At 42.1% G+C, this 17,812-nt stretch overlaps 1 protein-coding gene across 1 annotated transcript; it reads right to left on the bottom strand.

Moving 5' to 3' along the window:
* Positions 1 to 5,765: 5,765 nt before the first annotated feature.
* On the bottom strand, positions 5,766 to 17,267 carry LOC122646801 (glutamyl-tRNA reductase-binding protein, chloroplastic-like). The gene is made up of 6 exons (XM_043840401.1): positions 16,796 to 17,267; positions 16,542 to 16,622; positions 15,332 to 15,436; positions 15,028 to 15,177; positions 11,483 to 11,786; positions 5,766 to 5,771 (listed from the first exon to the last, which is right to left on the bottom strand). The coding sequence occupies exons 1-5, from the start codon at positions 17,210 to 17,212 to the stop codon at positions 11,544 to 11,546; spliced, it is 996 nt and encodes a 331-aa protein (XP_043696336.1). The 5' UTR covers positions 17,213 to 17,267; the 3' UTR covers positions 5,766 to 5,771; positions 11,483 to 11,543.
* Positions 17,268 to 17,812: the final 545 nt, after the last annotated feature.

The raw sequence follows: 17,812 nt of genomic DNA, 5'->3' as shown, positions 1-17,812 counted from the left end.
CCGAGAGGTCGAGCTGAAGAAGTCCTTAATCATGGACGAACCAGGAGATATGTACGAGCTTTTCTCACGCTCTGAGAAGTATATCAACCTGGCTGAAGTTCTAGCCGTTGAGCAAGAAAAGGAGGGTAAACCCGAGAAGAAAGGTCAAGAAAAGAAAGATACCAAGGGGGAGAAAGTGGTGCCAAGCGTGGTAGAGACGAGAAGGATGGAAGGAGAAAGAGAGAAGACAAGAAGGCATGGGTTTCCAAGAGTGACGTGGAATCGAAGCCTGTTTACACGGCCCTCACCCATAACCGAGCGTACATCTTGAACGAAATAAAGGATCAGGTGACTCTACGTTGGCTAGCTAAAATAGTGAAACCCGTGCACGAGTGCAATAACAATAAATACTGTCACGTTCACCAAGACCATGACCACGACACTGAGGATTGTAGACAGCTGAAAGATGAGATAGAAGCACTCATCCAGAGGGGCTGTCCAGGCCGGTTTGTCAAGAAGGATAGCGGTGATAGGAGACAAGACTATCGCACTCGAGAACCCGAGCTGAAGCCCCGATCACCTGCTCGATCGGATAGGGAGGACCACTCTCAAGGAAAGCAGCATGCTAAGAATGCCCCCGTAAGGGAAATAGCCACGATCTATGGAGGCCGGGGTTGGGAGGTGAAATCTCCAATTTAAAGAAAAACCATGCTCGGAGAGTATTCCAAACTGAAGTGCCAGGGAAAAAGAGGAGAACCGAGCATCAAATTACCTTCTTGGATGAAGATTTATCTGATATCCAGTCTCCCCACGACGATGCTCTGGTGATCAAGATGACTATCGCCAATTGTTCGGTGGGGAGGATACTTGTGGACAATGGGAGCTCGGTGGACATCCTATACTATGATGCCTTTGAAAAAATGCTCTTGAAACCTGAGATGCTGAAAAGAGTTGAATCTCTCCTATATGGATTCAATGGATCCCCGGTACATGTTGAGGGATCAATTGAACTATTGGTGACAGTGGGGATGGAGCCCAGACTCGCTACAGTAAGAATGAACTTCCTGGTGGTGAAAGTGTACTCTACCCACAACGAAATACTGGGACGATCAGGGCTTTACGCTTTGCAAGCTGTGGTATCCACCCCACATCTGGTGATGAAATTCCCAACTGACCAGGGAATAGGAGAATGCTGAGGAAGCCAAATAACTGCCAGAAGATGCTACGAGGGGTATCTGAGGGCTAAGGGAAAGGAACCATAGATGCTCTTGATCTACCTGGATGATAACCGTGACACCACTGATTTTGAGATTGTTGAACGAGATGCCAAGTGTACCACATAGATTGGGGTGGGCTTGAGTGGCGAGCGAAGGGTTGCCCTCATCAATTTCTTAAGGGACAACGCAGACATATTTGTGTGGTCAGTAACCGACATGCCGGGAGTGGATCGACAGTTAGCCGAGCATAGACTCAATGTATACCCAACCTCTAAACCAATTTTCCAGAAGAAGAATTTCACCCCAGAGCGACAGGAAAAAGTGATCGAAGAGGTAACCAAGCTGTTAGATGCAGCTTTTATAGAGGAGGCCATCTATCCAGAATGGCTTTCCAACGTTGTAATGGTGCCAAAGCCTAACGGCAAGTGGTGAAAATGTGTATTGATTTTACCGATCTGAATAAAGCATGCCCTAAAGACTATTACCCTCTGCCTCGTATTGATTTGTTGATAGATGCAATGGCTGGCCATGAAATGTTGAGTTTCATGGACGCCTATTTAGGATATAATCAGATCAGGATGTATGAACCTAATATTCTAAAAACTTCTTTTATTGCTAGAAGAGATACATATTATCATACTCGTATGCCCTTCGGATTGAAAAACGTCAGAGCCACGTATCAACGTCTGGTGAATTATATCTTCAAAAATCAAATAGGGCGTAATATGGAAGTGTATGTGGACGACATGTTGATAAAGAGCTTAAAGGCAGAAAACCATATCTCCAACCTGGATGAGGCGTTTCAAGTCTTAAGAAAAAGCAAGATGAAGTTGAACCCAGCAAAATGCACTTTCGGCGTTATCTCAGGGAAGTTCCTTGGTTTTATGGTCTCTGAAAGGGGAATAGAGGCTAACCCCACAAAGATCAAAGCCATACTAGAAATGCATCCGCCCGGAAGAGTCTAAGAATTGTAGGAGCTAATAGGAAGAGTAGCAACGCTAGGGAGGTTCATCTTGGCCTCAGGTGACCGCTGCCTACCCTTCTTCAAGGCTTTAAAAAATCAAGCGTGGGAGAGAGAAACGAAGGGGACCAAGTTCACCTTCGAATGGACGGATGAATGCCAACAAGCATTCAGAGAGTTGAAGAGATATTTGGCCCGTCCACCACTCCTAACCAAGCCAGAGCCGAGGGACACACTTCAGCTCTATTTAGCCATTACCACAGTGGCAGTAAGTGTGGTGCTGGTCCGAGGAGACGGACGGATACAAAGACCCATCTATTATGTTAGTAAGGTACTCCTAGATGCAGAAACCAGATATAGCAAGGTGGAGAAATATACCGATGCCCTGATAACAGCCACTGGGAAATTGAGACCTTATTTTCAAGCCTACACCATAGAAGTAATAACAAATCAGCCTCTGAAGAAAATCCTAGCCAAGCACGATCATTTTGGAAGGCTCATTACATGGTCGATAGAGTTGGGGGAATTCGACATTCAGTATAAGCCCCGCAGCCATTAAAGCTCAAGCCCTTGCAGATTTCTTCGTCAAGTGCATCCTACTCGAGGAAGAGATACCCTGAATTGTTATCACCTCCAATTCCTGCCCACTCCAATTCCCTCTAATTCCTCACATAGGAGAAGAACTGACCACCCTACCCCCTGCCCGAACACACTACCCAAGGTGGGGTAGGGTGGTCATTTCAGCTCCTATGTGAGGAATTGGAGGGAATTGGAGCGGGTAGCAAATTGGAGGTGATAAAAAGCCCCAGATACTGAAGCAAGGGAGGCAACAGAGACCTGGACCCTGTTTGTGGATGGGTCATCCAACGCAAATAGGTGTGGCTCAGGTCTGATACTGACGAGTCCAGGGGGATTCTTGGTGTAGTATGCACCGAGGTTTGAATTTCAAACCATAAACAACAAAGCAGAATATGAAGCCCTAATTGCAGGTCTGAATCTGGCCAAGAGTTTAGTAATAAGGAATATTACTGTGCATAGCGACTCCCAATTGGTGGTCAACCAAGTCAAGGGAGAATATGAGGCAAAGGAACTGCGTATGGCACAATACCTGAGCAAAGTGCGTAACTTAATTAAGGAGTTCGCCAGCTTTCAAATACTACAAGTACCCCAAGCACAGAATGCCTTAGCAGACACACTTTCTAGACTGGCCAACTCGAAATTTCAAGACGTCGGCAGAACCATGTACATAGACATGCTCGGGGCACCGAGCATAGAAGAAACCAGGGATGTGTTACCTATTGAGTTTGAACCTTTCTAGATGGACCCCCTGATAGCATATCTCCAAAAGGGCTTACTCCCAACAAACAAGGAAGAAGCCAAAAAGATAAGGATGAGAGTGGCGCGATACACGATGATTGGGGGAGTACTTTACAAGAAGGCATATGTCATGCCCTACCTGAAATGTCTCCGGCCATCTAAAGCAGAATATGTTCTACGAGAAAGTCATGCAGGCATTTGCGGACAACACTTGGGGGGCATAGCACTTGCCCACAAGGCCATTAGGCAAGGATACTTCTGGCCATACCTACATAAGGAGGCAATGAGTTTTGTGCACAAATGCCTCAAGTGCCAAATGTTTGCGCCAATCACGTGGCAACCAGCCATGGAGCTCACTTCAATTTCAAGCCCGTTACCTTTTGTACAATGGGGCATGGATATCCTGGAACCTTTCCCAAAGCCATCAAGAGGTAGGCAGTTCCTGGTCATGGTCGTAGACTACTTTACTAAATTGGTAAAGGCAGAAGCTTTGACAGTAATTTCAACGGTGAAAGTATAGAAATTCTTCCTTCACTCTGTCATCTATAGATACGGAATTCCAAGAACTCTCATCACTGACAATGGAAAGCAATTTGAGCAAAAGTTCAAAGCATTTAGCTTTCAATATGAAATCCCACTGAGAAAGACCTTGATGGCGCAACCACAATCCAATGGCCTAGGAGAGGCAATGAATAAAATCCTACTAGATGGAATCAAAAAGAAGTTGGAGACAGCCAAAGGATTATGGGTAGAGGAATTGTCTTGTATTTTATAGGCATACCGAACGACAACAAGGAATGCTGCTCATCAACAGCAAACGGCACACCATTATAACTCAAAGCTGAAGCTCAAAAAATTTCTCCAAGAAGAATTGGTTCTACGTAAGGTAGAAGCCTCTGATCCGAGATCCATGGGAAAGCTAGCACCTAACTGGGAAGGACCATACAGAATCTCCAAACAAGTGGCACTAGGAGCTTTTCATTTGGAGACTTTGGAGGGAGTACCCATACCATGATCTTGGAATGCAGAAAATTTACGAAAATTCAATCAATATGGTTAGTTTTCTCATTTGTTTGAGGTCAGTTTCCATTAGTTTTGAATCAAAATAGAAATTGTTCCTATTTGATTTCATGTGGCTACGGCCAATAAAGATATCAATACTTGTTCAACAAATCATAGCAATGGTTTATTCTTCCAATAAAACTTTGGAATCATTCACTTAAGTGAATTTCGTATGCCGTTATTAATGATGTGCCAATAAAAATCATGGTCATCCGACCATAATGGTGAGTTGCACCATAGGGGTGTTTCCCCAATGAAGACAATGGTCATCCGACCATAATGGTGAGTTGCACCATAGGGGCGTTTCCCTAATGAAGACAATGGTCATCCGACCATAATGGTGAGTTGCACCATAGGGACGTTTCCCCAATGAAGACAATGGTCATCCAACCATAATGGCGAATTGCACCATAGGGGCATTTTCTCAATGAAGAAAATAGAGAATTGAACATGAAAAAGAATTGCACCATGAGCTATAGAAAAGGCCCAGAGTTTATTTCATTACTATGGAGCTAAAAGACCGAGCATAAAAAGCAAAGCTCAACAGAGAATACAAGTAGAAGCTAGTCAGAAACAACAAAATTCTTTATTGACATTTCAAAATGCTAGTACAAATACATGAGATTGTTACAAATAACCAATAGTGTGGCAAATACAAAGGTTAAACTGAGCTCGATTCCAAGTGAATTCTTTTCCTGGAAGATGAAAGCCAGGCAAGATCGAGATGTGCCTAACCCACAAGCCCGATGTGCCTTGTCTTGATCCTCCAAAGGAGAGCATTGAAGAACGCATGAACCAAGGGTCGAGAAACATGAAACGGCATAGCCATAAGAAGAACATTGGGTAGTGCATGACCAACCCCGACATTCATGATGCAATACGACCCATTCCAAAACGACACCGAGAAGCTATGGGGGGACCTCTTTGCCAAATGGGAATCACCATCAGGACTTCTGGAGGCTCCTCCAAAGCCTAAAATAGGCCCCCATTACCAGTACCCTACATCTCCAAGAGATGAGGAGGTTAAAGATGACAAGCGTGCCACCAATTTAGGTTCTCCAGCGCACTGCTTGTACAAAACCTCCATGCCTCAAATCCTACAGGTTAGGGTCGGTAGGAAACAACCCCCTCAAGACTCTCATTCTCTCTGCGATAGTGTAACCCCTCCAAGCATCGGCAAGGGCACACTTCGCAGAGAGATGGCCCAAAAGCCTGGAAAACCAAAGGACACTGCATGTCGATTGAGGATCAAAGTTGTAAGGGCCAATGTCAATTGAAGATCGGAGCCAAAAATAGTAACATCTAGAGAAGGATAAGCCTTCAAAAACATGCACCCTGTATAGCCATAAAGGCAGCGGCACCCAAATTGCCAGAGAAGAATAAGAGCTTCAACAGAATTACAAGGAGAACATATATAGAGGGGACTCATGGCTTGGCTATGAATAGCAGAAGTAGAGAGTAGAGGCGCTATTTAAAGGGCAAAGTGACGGTTCAATCCCAAAGGAAAATATCAAAAGGCAACCACCAAAATTAAGGGAAATAACTACCAGAGCCACGTGGCCAACCCTCATTACACCAGTACCCTTCAAGAATGGTAAAAGGATTCAATTGCAGAGGCAGCAATTCGGCTCCAACTTAAGTTTGGCACAATAAACGAAGCATTAACTAAGGTAAAAGCAATAAATGTTTACGTTGGGAAATACAAACAAAATCTCCTGGAAAAAGATCTTCATCATAAAGGCAATTCTTGCCAAAATGATGGGCAAGCATCACAAAAACGAAGAAAATTGTTGGCTAAGATAAAGAAACTGAACAGCATGAGCCAGACAAATACCGAGCAAGTTTGCAATTTCATAGATAAAGTGCGACAGCCATCGCTGCCCGAGGTATAATCAAATTTTTACAAATATCTAAGCTCAGGACGTGGAGGATTAGGGAGCCAAAGGTCCTGAAATATTTAGAAGAAGGAAGAATGGTATTGAAAGGGAAGACGGATCTAATACCACCTCCCATACAGGAATCCGGGGATTAAAACCTAATTTAATCTTCCCCCATTTGAAATGGGGAACAGCTTCATTTATTTTATCATATAAACGTTGGGCACCTTCTAACGCCTTATCCTCGCTGAAGCGTCGAAAGGCCGCTGACGTCACCACATGCTCTATAGTAAGGTTGGCAGCAGCATACTTTTTGGCCCAGAGATAGTCGGCAACATTATCTGCCACATCCCGAGCAAATTCCAATCTTGCCGACAAATCATTCTCCCAGCTCTCAAGAGACCTATAGTAATCTAATTCACTCTCTAGACGAGAATAGCGCTTTCTTAGCACAACATTTGTGTTTGCATATGTTGTTACCCAAGCTTCTAGTTCCTTCTCTCGTTCCACAGTGACAGATTGTGTGATACCGGGCAGCGGGGGATTATCCTATAGAAAAGAGAAAGATTATGGTCAGATATACAAAATCGAAGAAATCAACATGGAAGCGTAGAAAGTAAAGAGAATATGACAATTCTTCATTAAGAACCTAGAGGCAAAGTTACATCTCTCATAAAAAAAAAAGACTCAGAAAGAAAGAAAAGAAGATAGCGACACAAGACAAAGACTCAGAAAGAATGGGAGAGCTAAACTATAGGAGCATCCTGGGCAGGAACCACGCCCTCTGCAGGTGTTAACGGAGGATTTTCCTCTCCCAACTCAATACTCTACTCCATATTCTGCTCTATGACTTGCTCAGAAATGGAGACGATTGCCTCAGCTTGCTCGGGAGCCAGAGTCCCGGTCTCCACCATACCAGCTGAAGTTGACCCCCCAACCTCAGTGCTAGCTGCAGAAGGAATCACAGAAGAAGGATGCGGCCGGGGAATCTCCAATTGGCCCTTTGATGAGGTAGGGACATAAGCACCCGACTCTAACCGTGCAAGCATGGACTGCACCTCAGATATGTCCCCAAATGGAATAGGCCATTTTCAGAAAAACCTTCGAGGCCGTCTTCAGATGCCCTTTGGTATTAGCCTCTGAGCCGATATATTCTTCTACAGCTTTGGCGCAAGGATCCTTAAGCTGGGACTTCAAAGTAGCAATTTCATTCTTTTGATCCTTAGGCAATTGCTCCTTCTCTCGTAGCTTCTCCTTGGTCTTCTCATAGGAAGAAGAAAGAGACTTAACTTATTTCTCCGCTGCCGTGAGTTTCGTCTCTGCCTCGGTTCGAGCTTTCTCCGTAGTCTTCTTCCCTGCCTTCCGGTCCTTCACCTTGGTCTCCAGAAGATAAATCCAATCACCGCTCTCACGGTTAGCCCTCTTCAATTCATGGCTCTCCTTCTCCAGATCAGTATACATGGATGCAATTTTTCTCTTGCGCTCCACCAACCTGGAGACAAAAGCCAAAGCCTGGAACAAGAAAAGGTTAGCAAGGATTTGTTGAAAATCGAGCTTCAGGAAAAGAAAGGAGTATTACCTCATAAGTCCATGCAAGGGTAGATCTCTCCAGCGTGTCATCATCCATCTTGGAGAGTCAGTCTTGGTCAGCTGGAGGAATGCAGTTCAGGGCCAAATTCTCGACAGCAGCGATGTTGCCAATCACCTTCTGGTTGATATTGATCGACCACTTAGGGACAAACAAATCCAAGCTTACTTTCTCCTTCCCCTTATTCTTCTTGGTCGTATCCGAGGGCAGGGGATCCTTGAAAATTGCGAGGGACGCCTCCTCCTGTGTGGCCACACCAGAAGAGGAAGTTGTCTTTCCCTTATCAGAAGGTTGCTCTCAAATTTTGATACCCCGAGAACGTGAAGGAGGAGGTTTCTTAAACCCTTCTTAGGGAGACCCTTGTCATGCTCGGTTGGAGGCACTTTTCTTTTCTTACTCTTATCAGGGGGAGGAAGAATAACATCCCCAGCTACTTGGAGATCCTCGGTCTCCATAAACGCAGTAAGGGAATCCAAAGCAAACTCCAGTACAACCAACATAAAAAAAAAATGAGAGAAAGTTAGTACAGCGCAAATGTGTATAGGAAGGAGATGGGAAAAGGTAAATCCCCGAGGTGCTCACCCCTCTCCACTTCATTCATATCCAGAGCATCAGTAGCATCTACCCCCACACGCTCCCCGTCGATCATTGTCTTTTCCAGAGTGGACCGATCTTCAAGGTCAAGGAAAGGGATCCTATTCCGAGCAATGGTATCGGGGTAACCCCACACAGTGGAACACTTGGGCCCTTTGTACGCAGCTCAGAAGAACTTCTGTTTCCAGCCATGAATGGTTGACGGGAGCGTACCCACAATCGGAACGTCACGTTGATGGAGATAGTACCACCCCGGATGACCGCTATTTTGGTTCAGAGTGAAGCATTTGATGAACAGAGCAGGAGAAGGACGTCTACCCAACCGAGAACATCTAACAATGAAGGCTCCCACACACCTCCAATTGTTGGGGACCAGTTGGCTAGGGGCAACCCTATAATGCCTAAGGAGAAAAGAAATAAAGGTACGAAGAGGATAGCGGAGTCCCGCCTCAAAGGCATCTAGAATGAGACCAACCTCATTGGGTTGCGGTTGGTTTAACCTATCCTCGGGAGATGGAACCCTGAGATTGACAGACTCCGTGATCGCATAGCCGTTTCGGATCTCCAACAGATTATAATCCGTCAGTTTGGATGGAATCTCATCCACCCCTTTCCCGATGGTGGGATCCTGCTGGGGTTGACGAACACGATAGCCCCTTTTGGCCGATGATTTCTTGGAATCGCGGCTGGAAGTACTGGCAGAAGCGCCAGATGAACTTTGAGGAATTAGTATGGGGATCTTGGAACCTGTAACCCCCTCCACTGACGAACGGAGGGAAACCCTTCGATTATCTCTCGAAACCTCTCCATGGAACAACCTCTCTCCCTCATCTAACAGAGAGTCCACCTCGATTGGATTCAGGATTGGAGTTTTTCTTAGATTTCCCCATCTCCCCGAATGAACAGAAAAGCAAAATGATTAAAGAGAAAGGCAAAGGAAAAAACTTACTTGGGGAAGAAAGGGTACAGCTGAAGAAAAGGCACTGAGCGAAACGACTTCAGGAACTTAGGAACCCAAGAGTTTTTAGCCAGGAAGCTTGAAGACAGTGGAGAAGGAAAAACAGGGAAAGCTAGAATGTTTTATACTCTTGGGAGCAGTAGAACAAAGCCCCCAAATCCAGCCTTCCATTCTACTTGAACGGTCAGGATAGAGAAGAAGAAAGGACACGAATGTCGAGGATGAGAAAAACTACCTTTACAAAACATCGGGAAAGCAAGGAAGTTTAAATTTAAACTTTATGACATCCCATCAAGTTTCTCTCAAAAGGCGTGAAAATCGGAAGATATTTCACACCCACGTGCAAACATCGGCAAATGGCAACGCGATTATAAAAGACTCACGGAGGGTAAAGTTGTCCAGAGAAGAAATATGGCCCAAAGGACAAAAAGGGTTGGTTCACCAACCACCAGCATCGCCGAACACATGACCCGAGCTGCGCACAACTCAGCACGGGATACCGAAGAGATATACTCCCCATACCGCACCTCAGGTAAAGGGAGTAGGGGGCAAATGATACACCACTTTTTATGTGATCAATCTCTGCCTTACACGTGGTCTCCCTTGGGCCACAAGCAAACCAGTTCCCAAACCCAGATCCAGAGAGCCACGCTTGAAATGGTTATGCCAACCAGGACACATCAGCGGAAATAGTTATGAAACTTCCAAGTGGAAACATGCTGCTAACCGTGACCCACGTGGATTTAGTAAGAGAATCTCAGATTCGCCACCATAGTTTCCTAATCCGAGCACATAGGGATGATCTTACCAAAAGGGAAAGAGGTTAGACCCAAACTTGTATAAATAAGAGCCCTAACGCTCATGTAATTCAATTCGATTAATCAATAAAGAAATCAAAAGACTTCGCAGTGTTATTTTTCGTTTTTCCCTAATTCTGTCCTAGCCCAAGGCTAGCCTGTAAGTTGCATCGCCTGAGGGTTTTTCCTCCAATAGAAATCTTTGTGTAACAGGAACAAAAAAGTAACTAGATTATTATTAGTTTGTCCAACTTTTGGATAAAGAACTGTATATATGATGAGGAGACTTGAAGATAATATTAAGAGTGTATGGTCACCCATAGTGATTGATGAAACCTTAGTTGATAGGAAGAATTTACAATAAATCATTGATGAGAGATGCAGACATCGAAACCATGATTTCCATTGGGGGAGGGGGAGGGGGGAGACACAGGTCTTGGCTCTTGGCACCCCTCCAGCGTGCCCAGACTTTTTCCTTCTTTTTTTTAACTTTTTTATTTGGGTACTATAATGTTTGTTGCTTTTTTTTTTGGATGAAAAATAAAAAGTAAATTAACAAAATGAAAAGGAATCAACATCGGTGGTATTAGAAGGAAAATTCCCCAGGTAAATGCAGGATATGATTTATTCTAAAGGCGTGACAACAGTGCTAGCTGGTACCTTCACAACTGTTATGTAATTCTCATGGGCTGTGGCTCCTTGGAGTTGAAATTTGTGGCATGTGTAAGTATTTAATTAATGATTAATGCATAGTTAATCTGGATTGATTGCTACGAGTTCAAAGACGAGAGGAGTGCTGCATAGGGCAAGTAGCCATAGAGGAGTTCTCACTTTAAAATTGAATCGTAGCTGTGCATGAGCTGACACCCAGATCAATGAGATTCACTGACAAAATGAGGGACAACAAAAATAAAAAAGCCCAGATTAACAAAATTATGGAGGATGTTCTTGTGATGACCCAGAATGAAATGTGGCACCTGAAATTCCTTTTCACACCTCTCACAAACAAAAGGATGAAATTTCATATATAGCTACTGTTACTTTCCATTACAATCAAAATGTGAAGTTATGCAGTAATCAATGGCGATTGAACTGATTAAAAATACTTGCAACTGGAGCCACTTCGATAGATCATTGATGGTTCCAGCAAAAACTCTACAAAGACTGTAAAGCCACTGAGAAAATCACTATGATCACTTGTGTCTACTACAGCTAATCTGTTTCAAATGCTTCACTTTCTCAAACATTGGCGTGGAGTAGTTTTTCTCTACTTCCCATGCAAATTGGGACATACAATTAAATGATGACTTTGTGCTCTTCTCATCTGTAACTTCTCTAGGGAAAGGAACCCGGACCTCAAAAGTGTCTCCTTCAGGTGACAACAAATGCACATCAAAACCTAGCCGGTCAACCCATATCAATTTTGCCTCCATCACCTGCCAGTACCAGAACATGTCCAGAAATAATTTCAGAGGGAAGAAGACTGAAAAAATAGGTAAAAACGCACATCTCTAATCAGAGAAGTGGTCCAATTCATTTAAAGGAAACAGTGTAAAAGTGAAAGTCTATTTAATTAAGTCAAAACATCTGCATCTTCTCGAGAGAACATCTTTCTTAGGACTAAGTTTTCATCTCTGCTGTGAAAGATGTCCTCTTCAAGCGTACATTTCACTTGAAAATAAATACATCTAGTAAGATTGCTTGAACACTTCTCCCTCTCTCCTGCTTTTCTTCTATTTGCATTGTGGAGGCACCTTTTATTTCCTTCTTCCTGTTGTTCTCCTACCCATATTCAACACCTCCTTATGTCCCCTATTTTGTTTTCTGTGTTGTTGAAAAGAGAATATCTCTATCTGTAGTGCAGAGGATTGAATCAACTAAGAACAAACTTTCTATTATTGTATCGCATGGCATGTCCCTCCCTAGAATTATGGCAGCAATGGTTTGAGGGATTATGAAAACTATTATCTACCTCACTTTTGCGGTTAGAGAAGACAAAAGCAGCTTGGCATCGACAAGTCGATGAGCACAGCTTCTTTTGAGCAGTCATAGTTGTCAAGGCGGTAAGGCGACCCAAGGTGGTAGAGGGTAGATTAAGCGCATAAGCTACAAGGCACCTGCTTAGGCGGCAAGGCGCCCCCGCCTAGGAGTCTAAGGCGCTCGAGTGTTGTTTTTTATTTCCCTAATTTTCTAACATTATATAGTATGCTACAATATATACCTTATTTCATCAAAAATCAACATTAGGCCATATCAAATTATCAAAAATCAACATTAAGCGACATCTTTTTTTGTTTGGTATAACATTAAGCCACATCAAGTAATCAAAAGTCAACAGTAATTCACATCCAGTCATCAAAAATCAGCATAGAATTAGAAGACAACAAAACTAAAAAGCAAGCTATTGGAAGTTTGAAACAATCAAAACATACATTTGGTTTATACTATTCTTGGAATAGGTAATTGTCCTGGTACACATAGTCGCACATTTGGTTTATATTGTTCTTAAAAAATATGATCTTATCTATAAATAATTAAACTGATCTCGATTTAGAGAAATGTTCTTTTTCTCTAAGAAGCTTGACTGGTCAAATGACTTTATTTTTACATAAGACTTATTGTATTAAGTAGAGCACAAAATCAACTTTCCAACAAATCCAAGATTGCTTAAATCTGATTTATATTAAAGGAGTTATATTTCGGTCAAACCTTATTTGGCTTGCAAATGCTGTCAAAATCGCTCTGAATGAAAATATTTTTTTAGATATCAAAACAAATGAATATTTTACCGCTCTTTAGGTTTCTAGCAATGTTTTACCATAGTAAATTTTCCTATTGAAAATTCCACCAACAGCCAAAAGTCTAGTTCTTATTCTTGAACTGGAGAGTTGATTTTTTATCCTTTTAGAATTTGATTTTTTAACTATTTTTATTGGATTCAAATAGGGGGGTATTTGCTTATTTATGAATAAAATCTTAAGTAAATGAAAACATTCACTTAAATGATATTTGTCATAAACAAGTGTCAAAACTAGGTTCGATACCAATAAAACCAGTGCAAGGTGTCTTGCACCAAGGCGAAAGTCCCCTAGACCCCAACAAAACCGCCTGGACGCCTTGATGGTGCCTAGGCGACGCCTTGAGAACTATGTGAGCAGTTGGTCAGCTAATTTATAAAGTTGCAAAAGCAGAAAGCTCTTTCGACAGGAACTTCTAAACAACAGTGACCCACATCAAACCAAGGTTTCAGCCAGCAAAAAGTGGATAAGTGCTGGCTGACCCTGCATCCAAAAACAGCATATGAAAGATCTGGTGGAGATGGGGAAGGAGACAGATAAGGGCAAAAAACTTTTTGAACTTTATGGTCATCCACAAGTAAAGGGAAAATGCAGTAGGTCTGGGAAAATGAAAAACTTACAGAGTAGAGGAATGAATCACCAAGAATGGTTTTAAGTAGTTCGGGTTAGAGGAGAGTTTCTTACAGAAGTTGGTGGCACTTTGAACTAGTCAGGTTGGATTAAGTGTTGACTGGTGGGGAGATGATATGTGGTCACAAGGTGTGTGGTCTGGAAATAGTTTTCCTGACATTGGAGCTCGTAAAAGGGCTTAATAGCATGATAATATCCTTTGCAGACAGGGCCAAGCCAGTGTTTTAGAAATTGATTAAGCTTTTCTGTAACTGCTGGGTTTGAGTGAAAAACTTTTCGAAGGGGATATTATAAACTTCAACTGAAGGAATTCAAAAGATGCAGATTAAGTTTGAAATGAATCATGTAATCTCGAACAGAAGGTGAGAAGGTTGTTTACAACATTTTTTGTAGATTTTGATGTTCACAAACTGTTTCAGAGTATCGAATTGGGAACCTTGTTCTACTACTTTTATGCCAAATTCTTTACAGGAATTTGATGGTGTGGAATAGACCCTCTAGTCTACTGCTTTTTCCAATTGTTGGCACTTGGCAGACATTAAACTCCTCTTAGACATTGGAGTTTTCATGTTGGTGGTCATTTAAAAGTAGACGATTGAAAACCTTATTCTAAGATAATAAAATTATGATGAACTGAGTGACGGAAGGGTTAAGTGCCTTCCAATTCATTGTAGAACAGTTCAAGCTCTTATCAGGTACTTCTTTTTGCTCCTCTGCATCATAAGTCTTAACCATTTAATGGTGGAGATGATGAGTAGTTGCTTATCTCTCTTGTGGGGTAAACGGACACTTTAGAAAGGAAATATCGGGCTTGAAGTTTGAAATAAGTATTGGATAATCAATTTAGTATGGGCAAGATGTCCTGTGGATAAGGGCCATATATAGGTCTGTCTTAGGCAGAGAACAGGTACTGCAGATGGTCCTGTCATTATTAATTGATGAAGCAATCAACAATTCTCAAGAAAAATTCACCAAGTTTATTCTGACCACCCTACAGAATGCAAAAGATGATTACTAGGATGACAAGTGAGAACCATCTTCTTACAGTTCAATCCTAGCTTATGAAATCTGAGGTGAGATCTTAGAATGGTTAGTTCTTCCAAGTTGCATTGTTCTTCCTGTACAATGATGCCAGCGGCTGTTCTTGTAGTGTATGAAATTGATTCCTTGAGATTCAATCCTTCTTCAATGAAAAGCTAGCAAACGAAAAATTTTCCATGCAAGTACTAAAATAGTAGCTGGTGCAAACCTGGAATTCCAAATCCACATAAATATTGCAAAAGCGAAGGATCTCTTCAACAAAATTGGTGTTGAATTCATTCACAATTTTTTCTGCAAAGTTTCTAAGTGGATCAGGGATTGCATTTTTGTACTCCATCAAGGTCACCCATTCCCCAGCCTGAAATACAAGTCCAAAGAAAGCAACTTTCATATTTTAGGCAGAATAAAATATCATGTTTCAAAGTTTACGTACAGAAATTGACTGGAAATGGTTGTAAAGCATATTGTTAGGATCAATGTTGTAAAATAAAGATATCAGGAGACCCACAAACCTCCATGAAATTTTGCATCTGCAGCACCCGTTCTACAGCAACCACATACATAAGATCATCATCCACTTCCTCCTCAAACCTCTTTTTCCATGTTGACTGGAGTTTCTGCAAGAATAGAAGATAATTTCTTTAGACCATGAAGCAGAAGCTAATCAAAGATGTAATGTTTTAACAACACAACAAAGAGTAGAAAAAATGCCGTGTGTCTAGCAAACCTTTTATGAAACACGAAATGTGGAAGAAAAAAAAATTAACAATGACTAACATGCTCAATTGACAAAGGACAACACAATCAAAAGTTTTGTTATTAGCCTCCACATTTGATGGGATCTGAGACTTCTCGGACTAACGGTTCTCGAGTCTTAAGGATAAGCTTTACAACTGGCCAAGCCACTTGGGCAATGATACAAAATATAATTTTGTAAAAGGGATTCTCTTCCAGTGGTAAAATGCTGTGGTCTAATCAATAATTTGTGCAGTTAACAGAATGTCAATGGAAAGGGAGAGCAATCAGAAAATGTTTCAAACAAGATGTAAAGGCATTAAATTTGGTAAATATCCTACCATGAAGACCACACTAAGATCTGTTCAAATCAAGAAAGGAGAAACCAAACCAGAAACTGAAAAAGGGAGAATTGAACGGTAGGTTGAGAAAATCCAAAAACAAATGAACATGAAAAAACTTTTCGAATCCCAACTCATCCGTCGGCTGGTTGTGGAAAACTGGACATAAACCCAGCAACCAAAATAACCAAATACTCAATTTCATATGAGACAAGGACAAGAAAGAAAGAACCAATAGCAATGGAAAACATAGCAGGATAGGGTATCCAACAAAGAACCTGAACAGAAAAAGGTAAAGGTTGATCTGCCAACATGGGAAGAACTGACATCGCTACTTACGAGAGCACCGGCAACACAATAGGACATCAACCCCCTCCCCCTCCCCCACCCCCTCCCAATCTTAAATTATTTATAACCGAAAAATCAACCCCCATAAGCCGATTTTCCCTTTTATTTTGAGCATTGTATATTAGTAGCTAATAAAGAACCAGATTTTCTATTTAGATGAGACAACAATTATATCAAACCGGCAATTCTTAAGGCCATAATATTTATAAATTGCAAACAATTCAGTCCAAATTATGGCAATTATACTGAAGGAAAATATAATAATAAATGTGAAAGATGGTGTACAGATTAGATCTACCTTCAAAACCAATTTGTCTTCGGGTTTGGTGAGGCTTCCCTGGAGCGAACATTGCGAAATTCGAGCTCCACACTGCTCTAACTGGTTGGTTTAAAGCACATAAATAGAGCCCAAAGCAATAACAATAAGTGTCTTCTTCCTTTTGTGAAACGTTGTGCTATTAAACGGCTACCATGAACAGACCTTAATTGAATCATTTTTTCAGAAAATTTTAGCCTTAGAATGCGCTATAAGAAGTGTTATGAGAGAATTACCAGGACATTGAGACAATAGCCGCTGCCAACAGTGAATTGACTATCTTCAGCATTCAAGCACAGGATGGGCATCCCTTCAGGGTCAACAGCAAAGCGAACACCAATACACAGTGGCAAACCTTGTTGGGTAGGCGTACAAAGGCTACCTACGGATGATAACTCCATAATTGTCCTGGAAATTTCAGCTGGAGAGGGTTTCTTCAGCAATTCCTTTAGGGTTGGCTCTGACAATACAGAAACTGAGCATCTCACTGGCTGAAATGAGAAGCTAACATCTGGGTTTTTCTTCGTAAGACTCAAGTGGGTTCTTTTTATTTGTTGGGTTGCAGGGAAAGCAGCTGAGAGAGAAATTGTTCTGCAGAAGCAAGGAGCGGGGAAACAAGACCGAGGAGTCAGACATTGGGCGTGAGGCACCATTTGGTGAGTTAAATTCTCAAATGAGTTTTTCTCCTTATCAGTGATGATGGAGCGATTGACAATAAGATTCTAGGTGAGATATGGGAAGGAAAGCAGAAACGAATCGGAAGAACGGCAGGAGCATTTGTTGATAAAAGCCAGATTTAAAGAAACCGATTCAGCAATTGTGCAGGCACAGAAATTCATCAAGTTGCTGTACCCAAAAAAAAAAAACAAATTCATTAATCAGTACCTGATGGAGGATGAAATTTTGGTTCTCTCATGGGTTAACACATTAACTTTCGACCAGATTTTTGGGCTGGACCAGTCTGGGCCTGTCCAAGGTCTCTTTACCTATAATGTCCGGCCCTCAAATAGCTCACCCTCTTTTTAACATTTGCCAGTGCTGCTTGATACGGGAGGAGCTAAACCCACTAGAGCTTGCCCCTTCAAATTCGAGGTTGTAGTTTTCACATAATGAGTATGGTGATATGGCAACTTGTTGCGTCGGAAAATCCCCGATAGGTTCTTCGGGTGTCGTAACCTGCAAAAGGATATCAGGGACAAGCGAGAACCGGTGTGGTTCCGGCCTAGGACTCTCCGATGCTTAAGTTAGATCTC

This window comes from Telopea speciosissima, chromosome 11, assembly GCF_018873765.1.
Source record: "Telopea speciosissima isolate NSW1024214 ecotype Mountain lineage chromosome 11, Tspe_v1, whole genome shotgun sequence".
NCBI classification, from domain to species: domain Eukaryota; kingdom Viridiplantae; phylum Streptophyta; class Magnoliopsida; order Proteales; family Proteaceae; genus Telopea; species Telopea speciosissima.
The sequence above is the reverse complement of the archived record's forward strand: the minus strand, read 5'-3'. Positions and strand labels throughout refer to the sequence as shown.

Excerpts from the sequence above, each read along its gene's own strand:
- LOC122646801 (XM_043840401.1), bottom strand. The coding sequence starts at position 17,212 with ATGGTGCCTCACGCCCAATGTCTGACTCCTCGGTCTTGTTTCCCCGCT. Across the intron at positions 15,178-15,331 it reads AGATGCAAAATTTCATGGAG|GCTGGGGAATGGGTGACCTT; the intron begins GTTTGTGGGTCT and ends CTTGTATTTCAG. Across the intron at positions 11,787-15,027 it reads ATGTGGATTTGGAATTCCAG|GTGATGGAGGCAAAATTGAT; the intron begins GTTTGCACCAGC and ends TGGTACTGGCAG.